Genomic DNA, 24729 nt, shown 5'->3' on the forward strand with positions numbered 1-24729 from the left:
TTCAGCTCGTATGCGATGCGAATAAGTCAGTGACTAATTCGGTTATATGCGAGCAATCTTAAATGACCTTTGCCCCGTTTCGGGTATTATTCATCTAAGATTATTCATCTTACGATATTATTCAGATAGCATTCGTCGGCCACCGAAGATCTACTTTCAAATCTACTTTCAAATCAAGGAATCTTATTATCAGTGAGTTTGATGCATCATTAACGCCAAGCGCATTACATTTCAGTTCAATCAAGTAATCCGCATTTATTACTATGTATGACTACTTATCGCCTCAGCGCAACTGACAATGACTCACGATTTGGTGCATATTCAAATTTATATAATATATTTACATACGATAAGTGCTTTTTGATAATTATTGATCTTCCTTTTTGATATTGTATCCCCATTTTGTTCACCTTTTTCTATATTACAAATTTAGTACGAACTGGAATGAGAAAAGGAATTACGAAGAAAAAAGCAAAAATTAGATTGATGAAATGATAATAAAAAAAAAAAGGAAAGCTATTGCTACATGTTTTATCTACAAGATTCTATACTAAGAGAGGCAGGAAAGAGAGAAGCATTGTCCGCATTCCATTTAATTGTTTTTGAGTTTATCGTTGGAAAGCGAATTGCCCTCCACCTGCATACGCACCATTCCCACCATTACTTCCAGTTAAAGGCATTGGTTGACCACCTGCCATTGGTGAAGTTAACGTAGCGAATGGAAACCCAGCTCTTTGACCTCCTTGACCTGGGAACGGATTTTGTGCGGTGGGTGTAGGATGATCACCATTTTCCACGCCAATCTGTCTAAACCCATCTAAACCATTTCCTACCACGCCTGAAGACATTGGCATAGGTAAATGTTGTGGTGCAGAAACTCTTCTTTGATTAATTGCATTTACATATGCATTTTGATTTGGATTTATAGTATTACCATAATTTGGTTGATTTGCTAATTGAGGTGGTGGTGCTGCAAAATAACTTCTACCGTCAACGGACGAAATTGATGAGGATGAAGTTGAAGGTCTTGATTCTCCTCCTGCTGCACCATTAGATGACCATGGTGCATATCCGATAGGATAAGAAGCTGAAGATCGATGTGTATAATCTGAAGCTGTAGACATCATTGAATCTCTTCTATCCCAATCACTTTCTGTTCCTGATGCTGAACTGATTGATGCTCTTTGTGACCATGCTGCGGCGTTGGCAGCATACATAGCATTCGCATTGTTCGCAGCTAGTTCTCTCTTCTTCTTTCGCCATGCTTTTCGCATATCTTTGAATTCTAAAATCACACGAATCAGTCGTAGGTCTTTCGCGAGACTGTTATCACTCACCAGAAGGTAGTCTCTTCTCTCCGTGTTTTTGCATAGCTACATGTGCATTCAGATGGTTCAAGGTACCGTATGATTTCTCACAACCATTCCAACCACAAGAGTATAATCGTTCGATTTCATCGTACCTTCTTCTAGGTCTTTTCTTTGGTGCAGGTCCACCAAGCTGAACAAAGGTTAATTCCGAAGACATTTCGCCTGGTTTACCTGAAGACATATAAGATGATCTGATAGGTGGTTGTTGGCCTTGTCTAGCCATACCTGAATCTATTGAATATGCTCTATCGCCTGGGAAACCTGTGGCGGGTGGGCCAACCATAGGAGGTGGTAATGAGTTTAATGAGTTTGATCTATCATCTCTGAACGGCATATATCCAGATTTATTTTCTTGTTGATGATCAAATGTTCTTGCTGATGATGGTGTAGGAGGATGGTAGAATCCTCCTGTAGCAGCTTGAATTCCAGGTATTTGTCTAGCAATTGATTGTGCACTTGGTAAAGATACATTTGCAGCAAAATGAGGATAACTTGGTAACCCATCGGAAGTTTGCGGTCTACTACTGTAATTTGCTCGAGGGTATGCCGATAGTTGATGTGCAGGTTGTGATCCTTGCATTTGTTGCTGCTGTAAGTATCCTGTATGAGCTGAAGTCAAACCTATACTCGAATTATCGTTTGACGCGGTAAGAGGGGACTGTTGTCCCCAGCTCTGCTGTACGTTGAATTGAGGTTCAGATGCTCTTCTATTAGCAGGGATATAGTGAGGATCGACAGTTGGTGTTGTTTGGGTAGCTGATTGTTTGGTTCCAGATTCCACTGCATCTTTGTCTGATGCTTGGAACGGATTGGTGAAGAATCCTTCACCTTCTTCCATTGTAGTGCCTAATCTCATTTTTCCGTCTGAAGATGTTGGTCTGATGTGAGTTGGTTTTTTGAATTTGTGATCGTCGTCACTTCCGTTTGGGGGCATATATCCAGCAAATGGACTTCGACTTTGTAACGCTCCACCTGCTGTGGCTGGGCGACGGGTCTCGGATAAAGAGGGTCTGACGAAATCTCTAGATATAGCAGGTAAAGCGTCTACTGAAGAGAATGAACTGCCAGCACCTGATCCGGAAGCTGAAGAAAATGATGATGCAGCAGACGAAGCGTTGTAGGAATAAGAAGCGGGAAAGTTATTGATTTGACCGCCTGAAGGAGTGAATGGACTATTTTCACTTCCGTTAGATGTGAACGAATCGGCGGTCTTGACTGGTTCGGGCTTGAAAGGTGCTGAAATGTTTGTGTTCGAATTGATGGGTGCTTCAAAAGCGAAATCTGTTGGAGATGAATTGTTTGATCCGCCTGTAGTCATGGTTATGAGCGATGTAAGAGGGGTGGACAAGCTAATGGTGGAAGTTATAGCATCGTCAGGTGAATTAGAATTCGTACATGCCGAATTTGTCGCCAACGAGGTTATTGGGGTCATCGAAGGTCGATTATGATGTTCACCACGAATAGTAGGTGTAATTTATTGCACAATATAGGTTTTAAGTGGAAAAAAGGTATAAATTGTAAGATAGCAGTAGACGTGGAAATCGGGTTTGATGTTAGCAAAGTTTGATGGGAAGCAGAAATGGATTGCGGAAGTGGGTAAGTGGGGAAAACGAGGTTTTGAGATCCGTGGGCCAAAGGGTAGTGTGTGTTGAATAATGTCGTTGTCGCATTAAGACATAAGGCGAAGTAGTTTGGAAAGAAATAAGATTGTCAAGATGGACCGTCAGCAAAGCTCGTAAGAACAATCAATGGGTGAGTGTCGGATCAGAGTCTAAACCGGCACATCTATGTGTGAATGAATTTGTGAAGATCTGCGACGAACGACTCACGTTACTGTTTGTACACAAATAAAGAGTCTCCTGTTTCTACAATACTTAATCTCTTAATTCAGCCACACTTTATAAGGTAGATAGGTGAATTAAGGATGTTGTTGTAGCGTACGAGCGGATTTGGTTTTATTGCGATTTCGAGAGGCAAGGTACCAAAAAGAAAGGGTTTATCGATTTTGCTTGTCTTACTTGCCAAATCAGGTCAGGTCAGGTCCAAAGGGTACAACGTTGAAGCGAATGTATCCTGTATTCTGCACTGCAATCTGCACCTGACGATGTGATATTCGTTCAATTAGTGGTTGAGTGGTTGTGAAGATGTTAAGAGTCGCGTGTATTATAAATGAGGTTGTGCAAAGACGGCCGAAATTGAACTTGAATCTGATCTTCAAGTATGTACGGTAGATCGGGCGAAGCTAATTGATTGTTGCGACTGATAAGTTGTTGTTCTTGTAGTTGTTGATGTTGTATATAATATTGAGATCAACGATGATAAATTCAACTTTGATCAAGGAATGATAGTAAACGAAGTTATGGTAAAGATATAAGAAAGAGAAATTGGTCGGATAGACTAAGAACGGGTGATCCGGTATATCATTTGAACTAAAGTTGATTGTATTTCTTCTTTTTGGTCACTCACTCACTACTCCTTCTATCTTTTCTGTTTAGATCTAACTGAAAGAACGTAAAGAGAGGTATGTAAACCTATTAAAAACGACGGGGGAGAGAAGGGTTGGAAAGACGCAGATGAGGGAGTAAAGTTTATAGATTGGAATTTATTACTACAACTCTTAAGAAATTGTAATCTAAAAAAAAAAATCGGTGCCGCACTAAAATAGTACGATTTCGTGCGGGGTATGAAGTGATCAAGAAAGAAAAAAGAGAAATGATACAAAAGTTCAATGGTGGTGTACGAGTGCGATTAATTAAGAGAGATAAAAGGTTATAAGAGCCAATAATTAACTCCTCTGATAGATACGATATGATAATGATATGGAAATTACGTGTTTTTTTATTCCACTTTAGTAAAATATACCGTGATAGATAAAATTCATCAATTTGACTGCTCCAGGGATAAGACTATATGAACTCAAGGAAAAGAGGGAAAAGAAAAGATAAATGAATTTAGGGTTGATCCTGATTCTCCCAAAACAATAGTCTTTTGAATCATCATCATTTCTATAGGCAATTCATATATTCATAATACTCATTCGCATTCGCTCTCTCTCCGTTCTTTCAGCGACATGTTCGATTCATGCGGCTTGACATGAATGACAATACTGTACTTGTAATGTTTTCTTACCTCACTTAATCCCCCTCTGCTTTGACCTTTTATCTTTGACCCAAACCAAAGGAAGTCTGTGCTCTCTTACGCTTAACGCTTTGATGATTGATGTGTGTGTGTATATGTATACAATTTAGCGTCATAAATTAGCGTGTTTTGATGACACCTTTTTTGGATATTTTCAAACGGTAATATCGGAGGTAAAACATTACTGATTTCTATTGAAATCACCGAGAAGTTGTAATACAGTGCAGCACCTTTAAAACACACGTCACCACATCGCGTTTAAATGAAAAAAGTTAAATGAAATCAGATAAATGAAATTACCTCATTTTCCCCATTCGAAAACCCTGAAAATTGGGATATCAAGAGTCAGAGCGGAACGCCTCTTATGGGAGAAGGCGTAAAAACACGAGGTTCTTGAAACGGTGGTGAAAAAGTTATGTCCGCGGGTTGAGGCTAAGGAAAAAGGTAAAGTAAAAAAAAAGAAGAAATTGAGAAAAAGGGAAAAATAAGAAGTGGCTGCGGAGAGTAAGGTAAAAGGAAAAAAAGGTGTAAGATAAATGAAACGGGTGCATGGTATGGATGCGAAATTGTAAAGGACACCACCACAGGTTGTAAAGATGTAAAAGTATGTTTCGTTTCGATCGTAAATAAAGGACTCCAAGAGGAATACATGTGCTTTTTACTTGTAGAAAAGCCCGTTGTAACCTGCCTGGTAAGCATACCGTACTCGTACCATATGGGTGCTCACCTACAGGTATGCAAGCCTACGATTATCTCGGTAGTGAAACGATTTACTGGAAATATGTGTGAAGCATAAAATCTTCTTCCATGTAATCTCGGTAAACAACCCTCCGGTTATATAAAAGATAAATTGATGTATATCTGGGTTGTCCCGAGATCGTACACCGCAAGTGGAGCGAATAATGAAAAGTCTCGACTTGAAACCAATGGATATAATATCTACAGCGAGGTAAGCAGGATGCATGTCAATTCACTCTGAACGTGGAAATTAGTGCCGAAAGAGATCTACACATATTCATAAGGTATCTCGTTTCAAACGTTACATAAACGCGCTAAAAATTATTGTATACCAACCGTACTAAAACTTAACGCTTGGATTGTTTAGCTTCAAACGCGATTTCTTACACCCTTTACAGTATTTTTCGTTACTGTGGTATTACCTTGATCCTGGTTATTCGGAAATCATCTTTTTTACTTGAGTACAAGAGTATGGTGTTCGAGCTAAGATTGCAGACTACTGTGGCAATGTTGTTTTTGTAGCGGTTTTCTTTTCATCCCAATTCTCACTTAAGCAGTGTCACAATTGCAAACGGATCCAGACTGACGACTATGAATCGCTTTGGGCTGTATAATCGATGTATCAGTAATACAATGGTTCCGGAGCTTATGGCGTAATGGTCAGAGATAATTACACCTCCATCGTCTACGTTGATATCGTTCATTGTCTCTTATGCATTTTGCTTATCGAGTATTACACCAACTACAACGATGCAAAGGATCAATTGGCACAGGAGGTGATGATGGTTCCTAGTGATTTTTAGTCATTTCCCGGTTGAAAGATGATTGGATGGTCTGCTAACCAATGCTGTTGGTGGTTGGTGGGTACAAAGAGCTAAACTGGCTAAAATACGAAAAAATCGTCGATCAATCTCAACTCCTTAGAGCTTTTACAAATTCACAAACCAGTATATTTCAATATAATACATTCCATTTCGATGACCTTTTAAACAAATTTGCTTTCTTCAGTGATTCAATTTGATCAGAAAAAAGGCAACATTTTAACATTTTCACACATCCCATGTAAAAAGTGCAAGCTCGTGAATATTCACAAGATTAGTCAGACGGAATATCCTACTTTATGCTCTTGCCATCGATATAAAATTTGCATTATATATTGTTTCATAATAACCATATACATGCTTGTCATCTCGTTTGCTTTTACAAGAGTAACTAATAGCATACTATGGGAAAGAATAGTAGTATACGAGTAGGACAGATAGAACAGTAGTATATGGTAAGGACAGAATAGCAGCGAATAACATTGACAGAACAGTATTACACATTACGGATAGAAAAGTGGCATATACTATGGACAATATGATACACATACTACGGGATGAAAAAAATCCTAATGCATACAACTGAAGACTAATACAGACTATTGGCACAAATTGATGAATCCACTGACCAACGAAGAAACTGTACTAAACCTATCAGAAAGACGAGTGAGTGTATTTCAGAGTGCATCTGTGTATCAATACTTTATGCTTATCTATATTTGTGCTCTCATGTAACTCGTAAAATATCACGGTCGTCTCGTACAAATTGCGTATAACAATTTCCCACAAAGACACAAAGACAAGCTAAAGGTAGTCTACCAGAAATCATCGAGTTTGATAAGTGGCAGTTCCTGACATACTCGTAACGGAAATAAGGTTATTTTATCTTACGATTTCGGAAATTGGGTTATCAAGAAAACCGAGATGCAATTTTCAAGCTTGATTGAGACGATATGACCTGCCTTAAGACGTAGGGTTGGTTGAATCAGGTAAGGAAGTTTAAAATTCAGCTTTGATCCAATCTAATTTGTTTAGCAATCAATATCAAAGGATTACCCTTTCAGCTGACTTAATTCGAGCGCTCTGCATTTGATGAGTATTATCGTATTTGGTAAGCCAGTGCCACACATCTCTCTCCTCCATTGCCTACCACCTTCCCTTCATTGCCATCGGAATCGTATAAATCGTTCTCATGATGTTAACTTTCATAAAGCTTTAAGTATTTCGGAATATACAATAATAATAATTGGCGCTAAGAAGTAAGAACAGATAAGTCATCTGATTCTGATTGATGGAAGTTCAAATCCTTTGCAATCATTTTCCAATAGCTTATCTATACTATTAATCGATAAATGTGGTGGATGCTCGCTTGGCACATCTCAAATGAGCTCCATCTGTAGAAGAGATTCACATTTCCTGTCCCTTATCCCCTTTTTTTTTCCAACATTTTCCAACAGAATGAATAACAACATGCTAGTTTTACATTGTAATTTCCAATGATAGGCTTAAATCTGAAATCTATAAGCGCCGTTTCAACCAAAGGTACAAACAAGCTATCAACAAAATAGGATGAGGCTTGAAGCTGATTACAGCATCGTATCTTGAGATAAGGTTACTTTGTCTAGGTCGAAGGGCAAATTTGGGGCAGAATTGATTTTTGAAAACATTTAATATAACTGGTTAAGCGTTTTGCACCATCAAAAGATAAGCTTACCTGAAATACCATTGAAAGGGACGAAGATGAAAACTTGAAAGGTGTAAAAGCGCAGGAAATCGACCTTCGGATCTCGGACGGACCGATAAGAAACGACTAAATTTGATTTCTTGAAATGATCTTGATTTGATTGCTTTGCCTTTTACAACCTCACATGACTTATCTCCAACTAACTTGATTGATTTGATAGTTGTTTTAGCGTTGATCAATCATGGCGCATTCTAAGTTTGAATTACCCATCATACTTCTTCTCTTCCTTATTGCAGCTGTAGCTACTTTTACTTATGAGCATACTGGAGCATTTCATCGCCAAAAAGTATTTAAAATGGGAGATGAGTTGTTAAGATACCGTTTCTTTCTATCTTCAATCAATTGGTTCAACTTACATCTCTGCGTACTTATTGAATATCATTGAACGTACTAAATCCTTTTGTTATTTAAAGATGTCTAAAGAAATTACGATTGAATCTAAATTAGAACCGGTCCATCTTGGTGACAATGAGAAAGATCAAAATGGTTCAGGTGTAGTTGAAGAAGTTGTAGATGAAGATGACGACGATGATAATAAAGCTAAAGCTAAAGATAAAGAATTAAGAAACATTCCAACAAATAAACATGAGATTGGATTAGATTTATATCAACAATCACAAGGATACGAATATACTCCAGCAGAAAATAAAACTGTGTAAGTTGAAACGCTCCTTTTTCCCACGAATTGATTTGAAAAGTGTTATTACTAACTGATTGTTTCTTCACATATTCATGCCGACTTGTGTAGATTGAGGAAAATCGATTGGAGAATTTTACCTATTTTTTGTGTAACTCAAGGATTAGCTTTTTTAGATAAAACTGCAATTAATTATGGTAATTTATTTGGTATGAAAGCTGGTGTTCATGTGTCTTCTTCACAATTTGTAAGTCAATTTCTATTCGATACTTGTACTGTATGCCACTAAAATACTCCTACTGTATTACTGGAGATTCCGACACCGATACAGTAGATCATTTTGCCTTGTGTCGAGAGAGATATGATTGACAAACGCTTATCTTTTATAAACTGTAGAGTTGATTCGCGTCTGCTTTTTATCTTGGTTATCTGTTCTCCTCATGGCCTGGAAACATTTTACTTCAGAAATTCAATGTGAGTTTTCAGTAAATCTTGTTTATTACACTGATAGTAAAAATAAACTAATTACCCTATGCATCCTAAATGATAGACTGGTAAAGTCATGGGTATCATCTGTATAATCTGGGGTATAATCTGTGCTGTAAGTCTTGAAATGCATTACTATCCTGTCATCGTAATCATCAGATGGAAACCACCTGAACTTATTCTTCATATGGAGTATAGTGTACGGCAGCATGTAGAAGTTTCGCTTCGGTCTTGATTTGTAGATTATTACTTGGTTGTTTAGAATCTGCTGTTACACCTGGATTAGGTTTAATGACTCCATTATGGTGGAAACTTGATGAAATTCCTGTAAGACATTTAACTTTATAGTTTTAATGGTTGGGCAGGTATCGTAGGTGGTTTATCCTCATAGTAAGTCGAAGTTTCTCATGACTTGTCAAATGACGTTTCGTTACTGATCTTCGACTTTTTTGTTTGACTAATCAGTGGTATTGGCCATTCAACCAGTGCAGCTATTCCAACTTGGGCTTTAATCTTTGTTGTAAGTTGAAATGCCAGACCAAAAATCCTTCCCTCAGTATTGGATAAATTGTGAGCAAAAGCTGATCTATTGGTATTTATGTAGGTATTCGGTTGTTTCACAGCTGTCTGGGGCATAGTCATCTTACTCTTCCTTCCTGACACACCAGCTTCAGCAAAATTCCTAACACAAGATCAAAAGATCGTTGCGATCAAAAGAGTAGCTGAGAATAGAGTGAGCCCAAACTCTCGCTTACTGTTAGTGTCTGTGCTTGGGAACTCATCTAATTGTAATCATTGTTTAGACCGGTACTAAGAATACCGAATTCAAATGGAATCAAGTTAGAGAAGCTTTCTTGGACCCAAAGTAGGCCTCCCATCCTTCATGTACCATGACATCCCAGATACTGATATAGCGATTTACTCTATAGAACATATTTCATCATGTTAGCTTCTGCGACTTCCCAGATTCCAAATGCTGTAGTTACCAATTTTTCTTCTCAAATTGTGAGTCTCACTCATTATTCCTGCTTTATCGACTATTATCATTAGTTTAACTGAAATCAAATCTCGCTTTAGGTCAATGGATTTGGGTTTTCACAGTTACAAACTACTTTATTAGATATTCCACAATCCACTATTCAAATCGTGTCTTTGGTTTTAGGTGGTTATATAGCTTCAAAATTCAAGAACATCAGATGTGTAGTTATGGTAAGTCCCCATTGCAATGATTGATTTCTCTTTTCTCGATGATCGAAGTTTATACGATATTCCGTATTGACAGTGTTGATACTGTGGTTTTTCATATTCCAGTTCGTCGGTAATATCGCCTGTGTTATCGCTGCATGCTGTTTAACTTATCTGCCAAGACATAATGCTTGGGGTAGATTGGTTTCTTTTTGGTTTACCGGATTTTCAAGTGTCGGTTTCTCTTTGGCTATGGTAATGATTTCATCTGTAAGTTCATTCTGATCATTGTATGTCTAAGTCACGCATTTAATATTTAAATCTTTTTAATCGTGTTGGCATAGAATGTCGGTGGATATACTAAAAGACAAACTATGTCAGCTATCAACTTTATCGGTTATTGCGTTGGTAGTAAGTCACAAATCTTTATTCGAAGGGGTATCGATCCTTTAGTGTTATTTCGAAGCGGTTGCAAGGCGTATAGGCAATAAGGTAGTTTACGCGATAGAGGATGGATCAATCAGTATGATGGACTAAAGAAGGGGTGTAAGGGTTCAATATGAGAAAGATGCGATATAAGTTGTATACCAAGATAGAGATAGAGAGGATGACGAGGTGATATTGCTGTTGTTGTCATTGTTTGAAATCAAGAGCTTAAGAGTTGTAATTATGATGATCAAGTGGATGATTGATTCAAAATGTCTTGTTTTTGTAGATATCATCCAGAAGATTGATAATTAATATCAGGTAGCTGTCATGTTCAATCTAAATCAGCGAAATGCCGTGTAGAGTTCACTTTACATAAAACAGAATGAATCCAATACCGTCGGATCCCAAGATGGACTGACTCATGCAGCGGAATGTTTGATTCCATTCCGCGCGGTGTATGTAAATCGCAACTTTAGATAAGAATAGTCCGAATCGTCTAGATAACACCATCGATAGCTCTACAATTCGGAATCATATTATAATGAATTGCTTTTTCACTCTTTGAATAAAGGTTTATACCAGATGAGCATAGCTTTATGCACGATTTATGAACAGAGATCCTCTTCACCTATATCATCTACGGTATTTCCGAGTAGACAATGTCAGGAAGTTTGTGTTTATGGTACATATATCGGTTTTATCGGATTGATGTAAAGCTTGGAAATGAAAGGAGATCTTCGCATTCAGCAAACAGAGTGTGGGTTCTAACTTATGTAGTGATCGAGAACTACCTTTGTACGGTGTACGGTGTACCTTTACTCCTGGTATGTACAGTACATATTGAGCACGGGCCGAATACCGAAGACCATAGTCTAGTATATTTGAAATTATGATTGGTTCAAGCGGGTAAAGGGGCCAAAGGGAATATAAAGTGAGGAATCTACCGGTGCCCCGTCGCGTATTGTATCGCATATCATCACCATAGAGTAGTGTTAAGGGTGAGTCAACTTTGATAACAGTTATCACTATAACCGGTAATCGTTAATTACCTAACCACTCCCCACTAGTAACAGAGTCATATCAGTTTGTTGTGCTGTCATCATACCCATCATACTCATCACCATAATCAAGTTTAAGCCAATCAACGGACTACCGATAAACCATTATCCCAAAAGTTGAAATTAAATCCGTTCCATTTACGTTTACTCATTATCATTCATTATATTACCACTCTTATCCTCATTCAGATATCACTTTGCGGTACATTCCTCCCGTTTGGACTGTTCCCTTCCTTTCTTTTATATATTCATCTTAACAAGGTAATCTTCGGAAAACTTAAGATCCCTCCTTTCTCCTTTTCCCATTTACTTTTGCTCAGAACGGTACTACTTGATCAACACCAAAATCAAATTGATCCTCCTTTGTTGTTGTCATCATCAACACAACACGCCTTGAACACTTATTCTTGGATCTTATCTCTTAATCAACGTATAAACACTCAGCGAACGTTTCTATAAATCTGGCAATTAGACCCCCATAGAGTACTAAAGCTCTTGCTTGTATAGACAAAATGGCTGAAGCATCAACACCTGTAAGTGATATTTACCATCAATCTTCTCACGGAACTCAGCTTTCCCCGAGCCAGTCCATATCTTCCTTTTGGGGCTAAAGCGATATACTTGCTTCTTTTGTTCGTTACCTCTTCCTTCCCCACGCACGACAAAAGGACCAGCCGTTCAGCTACCTTTGTCGAGCTGTCATTGTTTCAACCGTGCTTCGCACGTTCAGTGACGTTTATATGATAAATAAGCGAAAAAATGCTAATCAACCTATTCTATCCCCCTTACTCAATTATCCATCTACACCCATACCAAAATGACTCTTGATGTTTGTCCCGAAAATGACATCGATCAACTCTCTTCTCAACACAATGGCTCATCTACTCATCAACAGATTGAAGCCTGGGTCAGCCACTTAGGCTATGATACCTCTAGACCTGGTACACCTTCCGGAAACCCTTCAATCAACCCGCAAACGTGAGTAACCATGATCTGAGCGATTGTTGCCAATTACAATTTGACGTATGTCGATACTCCCCTAGCATCCATGGTTTGCGAAAGAAGCAAGCCGGACATTCAGGTCCATTAAAGAAAGTCCTCGTCGCCAACAGAGGTGAAATTGCTATTCGTGTATTCAGAACAGCACACGAATTGGCAATGTCAACAGTAGCCATTTACTCTCATGAAGATCGAATGAACGCACATAGATACAAATCAGACGAATCTTACTTGGTAGGAAAAGGTTTAGCTCCTGTTGCTGCTTATCTTTCTCAAGATGATATCGTTAGAATCGCTTTAGAACATGAAGTTGATATGATTCACCCTGGGTGAGTCAAAACCCCTTCTCCAGCGAACCACTTCGCTCACGATGTTGTAAATAGTTACGGTTTCCTTTCAGAAAACGCTGAATTCGCCAAGAAAGTCGAAGATGCAGGTATCGCCTTCATCGGTCCAAGACCAGACACTATCGACGCTTTGGGTGACAAAACCAAAGCTAGAACATTAGCTATCAAGACCGGTGTACCAGTCGTACCAGGTACACCAGGACCAGTAGAATCATACGACAAAGCTCATGATTTCATCGAAAAATACGGTTTCCCAGTAATTATCAAAGCTGCTATGGGTGGTGGTGGACGAGGTATGAGAGTCGTCAGAGATCAAGAATCATTCAAAGAATCTTTTGAAAGAGCTGTCAGTGAAGCTAAATCCGCCTTTGGTGATGGTACTGTGTTCATCGAGCGTAAGTGGACCCTCAACCTCTAATATCTCCTCCATACTAACAATTCTTATAGGATTCCTTGATCGACCCAGACATATCGAAGTTCAATTGCTTGCCGATGGTGAAGGCAACTGTGTCCACCTTTTCGAAAGAGATTGTTCCGTACAAAGACGACACCAAAAGGTTGTCGAAGTTGCCCCTGCTCCTCACCTTGATGAAGACGTTAGACAAGCTATTCTCAGTGACGCCCTCAAACTCGCTCGAGGTGTCAACTACCGAAATGCCGGTACAGCTGAATTCTTGGTCGATCAACAAAACCGACACTACTTTATCGAAATCAACCCTCGTATCCAAGTCGAGCACACTATTACCGAAGAAATCACCGGTATTGATATCGTAGCTGCTCAAATCCAAATTGCCGCTGGTGTTACACTTGAACAACTTGGTTTAACTCAAGAACACATCCACAGAAGAGGTTTCGCTATTCAATGTAGAATTACCACTGAAGACCCCGCTGCTGGTTTCCAACCTGATACCGGTAAAATTGAAGTATACCGATCGGCCGGTGGTAACGGTGTTCGATTAGATGCTTCTTCAGGTTACGCTGGTGCGCAAATCACCCCTCACTACGACTCTCTATTAGTCAAATGTTCAGTTAGTGGTGCTACTTTCGAAGTAGCTAGAAGAAAGATGTTGAGATCTTTAGTCGAATTCAGAATCAGAGGTGTCAAGACCAACATCCCTTTCCTTATCCGATTACTTACTCATCAAGTTTTCGAATCTGGTAAAACCTGGACCACATTCATTGATGATACACCAGAACTATTCAAACTCGTTCACTCCCAAAACAGAGCCCAAAAACTCCTTGCCTATCTCGGTGACCTCGCCGTTAACGGTTCTTCTATCAAAGGTCAAATGGGTGAACCCGGTCTCAATACTGAAGCCATTATTCCTCAGATCAGAGATAATGCCGATTCTTCCAAGATCGTCGATACTTCCGTACCATGCCAAAACGGTTGGAGAAACATCATCGTCAACGAAGGTCCAGAAGCTTTCGCCAAAGCTATCAGAAACTACAAAGGTTGTCTTATCATGGATACCACTTGGAGAGATGCCCATCAATCTCTTTTAGCTACTCGAATGAGAACAGTCGATATGGCCAACATTGCCAAAGAAACTTCCCACGCTTTACAAAACGCCTACTCTCTCGAATGTTGGGGTGGTGCCACCTTCGATGTAGCCATGCGATTCTTATACGAAGATCCATGGGACAGACTTAGAACCCTCAGAAAATTAGTCCCCAATATTCCTCTTCAAGCTTTAGTACGAGGTGCCAATGCTGTTGGATACACTTCTTACCCAGATAACGCCATTTACGACTTCTCCAAGAAAGCTGTAGAAGCTGGTTTAGATATCTTTAGAATTTTCGATTCACTCAATTACCTTGACAACTTGAAGATCGGTATTGATGCTGCCAAAAAGGCTGGTGGTGTAGTCGAAGCCACCATCTGTTACTCAGGTGATGTCGCCAACCCTAAGAAAACCAAATATACCTTGCAATACTACCTCGACTTGACAGATGCTTTAGTCAAAGAAGGTATTCACGTTTTAGGTATTAAAGATATGGCTGGTCTCTTGAAGCCCGAAGCTGCCAGATTACTCATTGGTTCAATCAGAAAAGCCCACCCAGATTTACCTATCCACGTTCACTCTCACGACACGGCTGGTATCGCCGCCGCCAGTATGATCGCTTGTGCTCATGCTGGTGCCGATGTTGTTGATGTTGCCATCGATGACCTCTCCGGTCTTACCTCTCAACCAGCCATGGGAGCTGTATGTGGTGCTCTTGAGCAAACCGGTCTTGGAACTGGTATTTCCCACGAAAACATTCAAGCTTTGAACCAGTATTGGTCCCAAATTAGAAAACTCTACCAATGTTTCGAAGCCAATGTGCGAGCTTCCGATTCCGGTGTATTCGACCACGAAATGCCCGGTGGTCAATACACTAACCTTCAATTCCAAGCATCTCAATTGGGTCTTGGTACACAGTGGTTAGATATCAAAAAGAAATATATCGAAGCCAACCAGCTGTGTGGTGATATCATCAAAGTAACACCATCATCCAAAACAGTTGGTGATTTTGCTCAATTCATGGTATCCAACAACTTAACAAAAGAAGATGTTATCGAAAAAGCTGCTACACTCGATTTCCCAGCATCAGTCATTGAATTCTTCCAAGGTTACTTGGGTCAACCATACGGTGGATTCCCTGAGCCATTGAGATCAAACATTATCAGAGATAAAGAGAGAATTGATCAAAGACCTGGATTATCAATGAAACCATTAGATTTCAAAAAAATAAAAGGTGAATTAAGAGAAAAATTCGGTCAACATATTACCGATTATGATATTGCAAGTTATTACATGTATCCTAAAGTATTTGAAGAATACCAAGGATTTGTTGAAAAATATGGTGATTTAAGTGTGTTACCAACAAGATATTTCTTAGGTAAACCAGTTGTTGGTGAAGAAATGGCTATATCAATTGAAAAAGGTAAAATTTTGACAATAAAATTGTTAGCTGTTGGTACATTAAATGAACAAAAAGGTACAAGAGAATGTTTCTTCGAATTGAATGGTGAAACCAGAGCTGTCGTTATTGAGGACACAAACGCAGCAATTGAACATGTTTCAAGAGAAAAAGCATCTTCTGATCCTGGATCAATTGGTTCACCAATGTCTGGTGTTGTCATTGACGTTAGAGTTAAAGAAGGTCAAGATGTCAAAGCTGGTGATCCATTATGTGTATTGAGTGCTATGAAGGTAAGTTTTAGGTTGCTTGCCCTTTCTAAAATATTGCTGACGTATATTGTGATACATTTATAGATGGAATCAGTCGTTTCTTCACCTGTCTCAGGTAAAGTAAAGAGAGTATTGGTTAAAGAAAACGATTCTATAGCTCAAGGTGATTTGACTGTTGAAATTACCCATTAGATTTCCTTTTTCTATTCATATATATATACATTATACCCCTAAACAGACCAAAAATGATAAAATTGTGTAATATTATAGAAGGACCCTTGCGATGAAGTTAACATAAAAAAGAAGTAAAGTTAGCCTTTAAACTCTGGCTTTTGATTTCATGCATATCTTGTTGATTAGTTCATCTGTGACATCCTCTTTTGCTGAGCTGTGGATGCTTCTTTCTTGGGTTTTGTATAAATATATATTTCAACTGCTCGATAGATTGATTCCGTTATCTCGGTGAAAAGTAACCGAAATCGGAAGGGGAAAGTAATGTAAGGTCAATAAATCCAATGTCTATAATACTACTTTACTTTTCGTATCGTGTATTAAATTATCTATTGACATTGGACATTAAACACTACCACTTCCACTGGTAGAGATCAAGTAAAGATCTCTTTTTCAAATCAATATGGACGGCGTGATGGATATCAATGTGATTGAACAACAGGATCACCAAGATATCGACAATCAACGTATTGAGATAGACAATGACAACGAGAACGAAATAGGGAATGGACAGAATGATGACAAGAATAACGATGATTTGGATGAGATTGAAAGATTTGGCGAAACTTCGAAAGCTGGATTAAGACGTATGAGAAAGTTAGCTGCTGAGATACCTTATTTACCTTCGAGGTAAGTTGATGGAAATCTTCCTTTATTATTATGTCTCTAATTACGGAGTTAAGCTAATATGTCATGGGTCAGTCCTAAAACATATATACATCCTAAATTATCTCAACTAATTTACCCATCACCCAATCCTTCAACGTATCAAGGTTATTTAACCTCATCAATATTCTCTTCTTCACATCCCAAACCTTTCATTACACCTTCAATACTGTCACCTGGAAAACAGTTATTTCTATCACCAAATGGAGAATGGTCAATTGTATTTCATCCTAATATTCTCACTAATAATCCTATCAATGGATCGGGTGAAGATATCTTGAGAGAAGGAGGTACATTAGCTATTTATCTTACGGGAAAGGTCTTATCCCCTTTAAACAATTCAACAAACATAGTTCCGATATCGACTTTTCAATTAAACTCTGAACCTTTATCCATAATTCATCTTTATCCTCCTCAAGTATCTCTACCTTTATTTAGCATTCCAAGGATAAAATCGAAATATTTAGGCCCAAAACCAATAATAAACAACGGTAATATCTCAAATGGACCTTCTTTCTTGGTTTTGCTCAATGACTCGATATTATATTTTTACAGTCAACTTATACCAATTCAAAATGGAAATATACCTACTTCATATAAAATGACTTTTTTAAAATCACCTCTAAACTCGAAATTCCATTCTTCCATTATAATAGCTCCAACATCTACGATAATACCGGAACAAGCAAATCCAGTTAGTATAGTAAATACCCAAAATCATATTTTCAAAATCAAAAAAGGTTGGTTTGGTTTAATACTTGAAAACCAAGGTATTTGGTTAGGCTATCAAACCATTCATAATAATGAGATTGGTATAAATAAAATTGAAGTTGGTTTAGATAAGTTCGGTAAACATTGTAAGTTGATTTCGAATTGTATAATATAAAGAACGAAAGTCATTGACCATTCTCCGTAATTCACTTTTTCTCGCCTGATTTACATATGTTCGTTTAATCTGGATATAACCAATACTGATCATTTTCCGTTGAATTCTCTATAGACATACAATCTACGCCAATGCCTACATTGCCCAGAATCGAAAGGATGCCATTTGATCAAAATACCAATTGTCAATTCATTCAAGAAGAATTACAAGGAATTATATTTGTTCCTTTAGATTCGATGCAGGAAGAAGGAAACATCAAAAAAGAGGACAAAATGCAAATTGATAATGGTGTGAATGATGAAAAGGTAAAAGAAACTGAAAAAGTTGGAGCTGTTCTTATTTTCAATGATACAGGTAAGTTGTTTCCAAACATTGTGACCGTTTATAGTTCGCCGATCTAAGGTACTGGATTTTCGATTCTTATACAGCCATAAAACCATACACGTCCACACCTTTGAGTAGAACCAGGATACAAGTCCATTCTTTCGAAAGAAAGAAAATCGAATTGGCTCAAGGTTTCTCTGATATCGCTTCTGGTAATGGTGATGTTGTATCTTCTTGGGATTGGGTAAGTGACCTTTTTGTGACCCTTCTTGTTTCACTTGAAGACCTTCAGCTCATATTACCTGCTATTGTTAGTCAACTGTATCTCATTCCTTACATCATTACTTATCCCCTGAAAACACCTCTATAATAGCTATACATCCACTTCCCTCAATACCTCCACATTCATCAGCCCTCGCCGTAATCTCTCAGCCCGCTGGCATGTCAGTAGTACATCTCAATCTCATGAAAGATCAATGGACTATTTTAGGAGAACCAATAGATTTAGGTGAATTGAAAGGAGAAGTTGACCTTGATCTCTCTGTTGGTCCAAGTGTGGCGCGTGGTCAACTTGGTTTAATCGCCTTAACGGGCAAAGAAACTGGACCTACTTTGTTAATTGTACCTCGTTTAGAAGGTAAGCTATAAAATCGAGATTCCACTCGCTCATATTCAGAGCTGAAACTCCGCGGTTCATCAGGTCAACCTACTTTGGCAGAATCAATCACAACTCAATCATTAGCCATCGACGCAGCTACTGCTATCATATTAGCTGAAAGGGACGGCGTAGATTGGTCGGAAGTTGTACGAGCTGTTATCGGTTCTGTCGGAGCAGGAAAGCGCAAAGGTTGGTCAAGTAATCCTTGCACCTGCAATAAAGATTTTTTAGCTAATATTTGTGTAGATCTTATCTCTGAGCTAAATGACCAAGTGTACACTCTGTCAAAGGAAGATATAAACATCGATGAATTAAACTTATTATTGAAAGTTCAGATAGCGTTATTCAGGTAGGTACACTCGTTCAATGCCTTATATCGACCACAACAAAAGCTTACATTGAGAATGTAGCTTAACAAACGATTCAAGGTTGGAACTCGCTAGTGATATACTCCGATTGAAAGAAGCTAGTCATCTGATAGACAGATGTGCTATATTCAAGACAGATGGTAAAATCACGTTTGATTTAGGTCAGTCGCATATAATGTTCCGCTATAACTTGAATGCGATAATAAACAAGCTGATCATTTCGTTATCAATAATCCTTTAGATTGTATATGGCCTCTAATAGGAATTCTTGAATGGTGTATTGAAACAATATCCTCATCAATGAGAGAAATCATCCTGTTAGGTGGTCAGATGGAATTTGAATCAGGTACCAATGATGGCGATGATGGCAATAATGAGGAAATCGATTTGGATCAATTCTCATCAATTATCTTAATAATTCAACCTCAAATAAGAAAAATTGTTATTAAAATATTATCACAATTCAATCAATTAACTATATTCATAAATAATTTAGATAAACCAATTTTACAGCCTGAAAGCAAACTCCTTCCAAACTCAAATCAAAATGGAAACACGAACACAGAATCGTTGAAAAGAGATGCAATGGCTACGATTGTTGCAAGAGATAGAATAAATGATATAACTTATAAATATGGTTTAAATTTATTTGATTGGGGTAAAAATTTAGAACAAGGTGAGTTTTCGATGTGAATCCGAATGTAACTCATCTTTCTTTATCACGAGACTGATTTTATGACTTTTTTTGACGTTTGTGTAGTCTCAACGAAAGGTATAACAAATGAACAATTAAATTCTTTATTATATAATCTATCATTCAACTCTTCTTCTTCTTCTTCCTCTTCGACATCTATCAAACCAAATTTGATTTCAAGTATAATTGATAATTTACCAAATTCATCTGAATTGTTTCTATCGGTTGAACAATCTCAATTATTATCATCATCATCATCAACTAGTAATATATCAAAGCATTCTTATGGTTTCGATGCAATAACTTATTTACCTATATCAACTCTACATCAAAACAATGAGATTAGATGTTCAAGGTGTCATAATGTAACAATAGAATTAAATTCTTTATATTCAAGTTCAACCTCAGCTATACTATTGAATAATAGTCAAGGTCAAGGTGAAAATTCAACCTCAGTTTCACCTTGGAATAAATGGAAATTGAATTTAAAGAAAAATTGTTTATGCGGTGGAGTTTGGCAGTCGACCAGAGAACAATCAAAAACGGTGAAAGCTTGATGAGTATTGATTGTAGCAATAATCACGCTATACGCAGTTCCGTTATTATGTCAGAATCCAATCAATAGTATCATGATGTATAATTGTCATTATGCATATTTTACATTGTATACACATGAATGATGACTATAAATGAATTCGTATATTGTACATTAAAGTACATATACAAAGGTTTCCCTACAAGATGATCAAGATTATAGGTTTGATGCCAAGATATGAAGACAACAAATTTTCTTAATTCTGCTATACAATAAATATTTGATTATTATCATTGATCGTTTTTATTGTACTTTTTATTCGGTCCCGGATTTACATAATTAATTATATTGTCGTTATATTGCATTTTCACACTTTTGATTATGCTGTGGTAGTTTCTGGAATAGGTGTTATACTACCTTGTGATTGTTGTTGTTGTAATTGAAGGGGTGTCGAATTACCATTACTATTAGAGTTGTTAGGGTTTGGGGCGAAATTCCATATCATCACATCTCCGTCGTCTACATGAACAGAAGTTAGCTGGCGGCATTCTCAGAGATGATAACGTCGACTAACCTGATCCAGAGACAATCATATCATCACTCAATTGAAGTGAAGTGACTGCACCTCTGTGTCCAACAAGAGTTTGTACACATTGACCTGATTCTCTATCCCAAACTTTTATCGTTCGATCTGTTATAGGGAATCGTCAGATATATATTTCACTACGTGAGGTCGGAGATTTGAATCAACTCACCATGAGAAGCAGAGGCCAATCTCAAAGCATCGATATCGACAGACCAAACACCTTCAATATGTCCAAATAACGTAGATTGTTCTTTACCACTTTCAACATCCCAAATTTTTACTGTACCGTCTAAAGAGCCAGTTGTTAGGATAGCTTTCTTCTCTCTACTTCTTGATTTATCTTCATCATTCTTATTATGATTACTATCGGGCGAATGGATATATACTCTAGGTTTGATCGCAGAAGAATCTCTTGATCTACCTCTATGCAAATGTTGGACTGGATCAAATCCTTCTGGAGTATCTAAATTATCAATATCGATTGATGGATGTGGGGGTGAACCATATTGATTTCCTGAAACAAATCCAGCTGAAGAAGCAGGTGGAGTTATCTGTCTTCGTGATTTTCTATCTCTTTCATGTAATTCTTCTTCAGACATATCAACCATTAAAATCTTCAACGATTGAACTTGTGCTTTGTGACCTTCAAAAGTTCTAATACAAGTTTGAGTGGTTAAGTCCCATAATTTGATTGTTTCGTCATCTGAAGATGAAATTAACATTGCGCCAACGTCGATATCAGGTTGATTGTTAAATTGTTGTTCAGGATCACTGGTTGATCCTGATATACCAGGTGATCTAGCTTTTGAACATCTCGATGATACTGCTTGAGTGAAACTTGGTGGTAAAGTGGGATCAACATCTGAAGGTGAAGTCTTACCATCCCATAAAACTACACTATTAACCCAACTTTCATGTCCACGCAGTACGAATTTGTTCCCGGATCTGAAATTCCATACTTGAATCGTTGAATCTGCTGAGCCAGAAGCTAATAGGTAACCGTTATAGTTGAGAGCTATGACTCCATCTGTATGACCGTCCATGACTCGAAGACATTCTCCAGCTCGCCAATTCCACATTCTAACGGTACCATCCATCGCACCGGTGAAAAGAAGCATTTGGTCGAATTGTAAAGCTCGTACAGCTCGAGTGTGGCCAGTGAGTACTCGTACTTGTTCCCCTGAATCGAGGTTCCATACTCGTACAGTACGATCATAGGAACCAGTGATTAATACAGGATAGGAAGGGTTGGTTAGAGCGGTATGATATTGAAGACACATGACTCCATCAGTGTGGCCCTATAGCACGCCGAAAGTTAGCTTTTAGAGTGAGGTGAGATGATTGTAGCAACTTACTCTAAGCAATCTATGATTAAACCTTCCCTTTCTCCAATTTCTTTCTACCATTAACCTTTCACAATACACTGTTTTCCAAGGTCTAGTCAACCTTACATCTTTGGTTATATGACCATTGAGTGAGGGTAACATGACCTCTTCTTCTGTATCACTATCTTTTATTTTCGTTTTCTTCGTAGACATTGGATCTGGAGTTGAAGGTGCACTTCTCTTTAAACCATTTCCGAATAACGATGGTTGATGAATTGAAGGCATATCACAAGATTTTAAACCTATCAAACTATCAAAATTTGATGAATCTGGATTTAACACTTGATTTCTAGTAACAACTCTAGATGATCCACCTAACAGATCATCATCATGATTATGATCATGATCATAATGATGATGAGTATGATCATGTTCAACCAAAGTAGCAGGAGATCTATCTTTTAATTCAACTCTTAATCTCTTTCTTTCTAATAAAGGTAAACCCCAACCACATTTTTCACATTTTCTATCAATGTGTTGACCACACATTCTTCTCCATAATAAATCATCATCTGCTAAAGCTTTCCAAGATTTACTGACTTGCGCTGCACGACCTAAAGAAAACGCATCAAGATATCCAAGAATTCGCAACGATGTTTCTCTAGGTAGTAATGAAAATGGATCTATACGTATTATTTGATTGAGTGAATCAGAAAGGTGAGATAGTTGAGAGCTAAACATATAGTCATGCGATGTCAGCATGTGATTATTGAAAAGGTCGAATTTGTCACTCACAAACAACACATAGTAAGTATACCTTCCAATATTAGTTTTCTTTTCCCATGCGGTGCATTGGAGAAGGTAGACCACATGGAGGTTATTGCTGCTCTTTCAGATTGATTGAGGTTGTCCAATGACTATGATGACTGGTCAGCTTCAATTAATTTCTTGTACATTTGAGTATCTAATCATTTGAATGCTCACTCTTTGCAATTTCTCGTTGACATTTTGATTAGCCATCTGTTTATGTCTGACACACAACTTTCTACCTGCTCTGGTAGGTATAACATCCAATTCCTCTTCTTGAGCGGGATATGGATATGGGTGAGAATGACCATTTGTACGCGATGAGGAAGCGATAGGGAAAGAAGAAGACATGTTGGCTGGAGCTGAAGAAGGTGGTGAGGCCATGTTGAGATATTACAAGATGTTTAATGACAAAGGTTGAGGGGATGAAGTGGGTGGCAATGACTGATTGCTGTTGTCGTTTGACCACTCTTTTTTGGCTTATGACAAGGTATAATTTTTATTTTTCTATTTTTTTGCTTATTAATGTGATGTATATTGTTCAAGAGGTTCAAGAATATCAAGAAATAGAATTGTACTTTCTACAAAACATGGATTGGAGTACTTTTGTTATAGGTGAAATGTAATGTAAGAGGTGATAAAGTGAGGATTTACGTCTTTTACGTGAAAAACAGTTTTCGTGCTTTAATAATGCTTGTGATTATGTTAATGTGATTAATCACCATACAAATCCGAATCTGATTACGATTTAAATCACAGAGGGTTCAAAGTATTTTGTATATCTAATTAGAAAACTTTTGTATTATCAGGGAAAACCCAAGTGGGTTTATCGGTATAAGCCGATACAGTTAAAATGTTAAAATGACACTCGGACTTTGTTTCCCAAAAAGCTTTCAGGTGTTAAAAAGGTATTCCAGATGATTTATCTGATTATTGCAAATCATCCAAAATATGGGGTATCATGGAGTATTTATGTTTATTTATTTTTTCAATCAAAGTGATTCATTAATTCATCATTCATCGTTCAATCATTCCAGATATCTATGTAGTACGTGTATTAACTGTAACTCTATCGCGTCATTAAACTTGTCATTCAAGATACATGATACATGCACCATTTAGCCAAGAAGGCTTATTAACGTGTATCACGGTAGCAGTTAGTTTCTTACATGAGTTCAAAAAACACAGCACGAAAGTGATCGTCATATGACTTTGTAGCGCTAACATGTAAGAAGTTTCGCATTTCGCCATATTGCCATATCGCTATGAGCTATGAAACTAAAACAATCGATGCAAAGAACGCATGGGCGATCCTTATGGGGTCTTTAGCTTACGCCATTTCAGGTAAAAGCTACGAATGTTCAAGTCTTCCGAATATATTGCATGCGTGATGTCTTTCGGCCTTCAAAGCTCATACATGCAGTTAGAAGACGTGATCGAAAATGGTTGTTTAGAAATATAATGAGGTGTGAGGCTTGTGCGGTGAAGAGTGCGACGTCGGACTGAAACGTTGACGCGGAA

At 37.9% G+C, this 24729-nt stretch overlaps 5 protein-coding genes across 5 annotated transcripts; 3 read left to right on the forward strand and 2 right to left on the reverse strand.

Annotated features, from left to right (window-relative positions):
* Window positions 1–608: 608 nt before the first annotated feature.
* On the reverse strand, window positions 609–2688 carry L201_006090 (uncharacterized protein; the record flags this gene model as incomplete). The annotated part of the gene is made up of 2 exons (XM_066221815.1): window positions 609–1285; window positions 1338–2688. The coding sequence occupies 2 exons, from the start codon at window positions 2686–2688 to the stop codon at window positions 609–611; spliced, it is 2028 nt and encodes a 675-aa protein (XP_066077912.1).
* A 5536-nt stretch (window positions 2689–8224) lies between these two features.
* On the forward strand, window positions 8225–10656 carry L201_006091 (uncharacterized protein; the record flags this gene model as incomplete). The annotated part of the gene is made up of 14 exons (XM_066221816.1): window positions 8225–8466; window positions 8560–8695; window positions 8914–8922; window positions 8999–9049; window positions 9133–9239; window positions 9283–9324; window positions 9400–9454; window positions 9539–9667; window positions 9738–9799; window positions 9864–9939; window positions 10012–10143; window positions 10246–10389; window positions 10464–10530; window positions 10586–10656. 14 exons carry the CDS (start codon window positions 8225–8227, stop codon window positions 10654–10656), a joined length of 1323 nt encoding a protein of 440 aa, XP_066077913.1.
* Window positions 10657–12423: 1767 nt separating this feature from the next.
* L201_006092 (pyruvate carboxylase) lies at window positions 12424–16320 on the forward strand (the record flags this gene model as incomplete). The annotated part of the gene is made up of 5 exons (XM_066221817.1): window positions 12424–12584; window positions 12650–12934; window positions 12989–13347; window positions 13400–16149; window positions 16213–16320. The coding sequence occupies 5 exons, from the start codon at window positions 12424–12426 to the stop codon at window positions 16318–16320; spliced, it is 3663 nt and encodes a 1220-aa protein (XP_066077914.1).
* Window positions 16321–16762: 442 nt separating this feature from the next.
* On the forward strand, window positions 16763–20512 carry L201_006093 (uncharacterized protein; the record flags this gene model as incomplete). Its single annotated transcript, XM_066221818.1, has 10 exons — window positions 16763–16989; window positions 17062–17882; window positions 18026–18265; window positions 18340–18479; window positions 18551–18872; window positions 18936–19082; window positions 19140–19242; window positions 19304–19422; window positions 19503–19937; window positions 20022–20512. The coding sequence occupies 10 exons, from the start codon at window positions 16763–16765 to the stop codon at window positions 20510–20512; spliced, it is 3045 nt and encodes a 1014-aa protein (XP_066077915.1).
* A 357-nt stretch (window positions 20513–20869) lies between these two features.
* Window positions 20870–23592, reverse strand: L201_006094 (uncharacterized protein; the record flags this gene model as incomplete). The annotated part of the gene is made up of 6 exons (XM_066221819.1): window positions 20870–21009; window positions 21065–21181; window positions 21246–22374; window positions 22432–23134; window positions 23197–23318; window positions 23386–23592. 6 exons carry the CDS (start codon window positions 23590–23592, stop codon window positions 20870–20872), a joined length of 2418 nt encoding a protein of 805 aa, XP_066077916.1.
* Between the last annotated feature and the right edge of the window lie 1137 nt (window positions 23593–24729).

Source organism: Kwoniella dendrophila, chromosome 8 (assembly GCF_036810415.1).
Source record: "Kwoniella dendrophila CBS 6074 chromosome 8, complete sequence".
NCBI classification, from domain to species: Eukaryota; Fungi; Basidiomycota; class Tremellomycetes; order Tremellales; family Cryptococcaceae; genus Kwoniella; species Kwoniella dendrophila.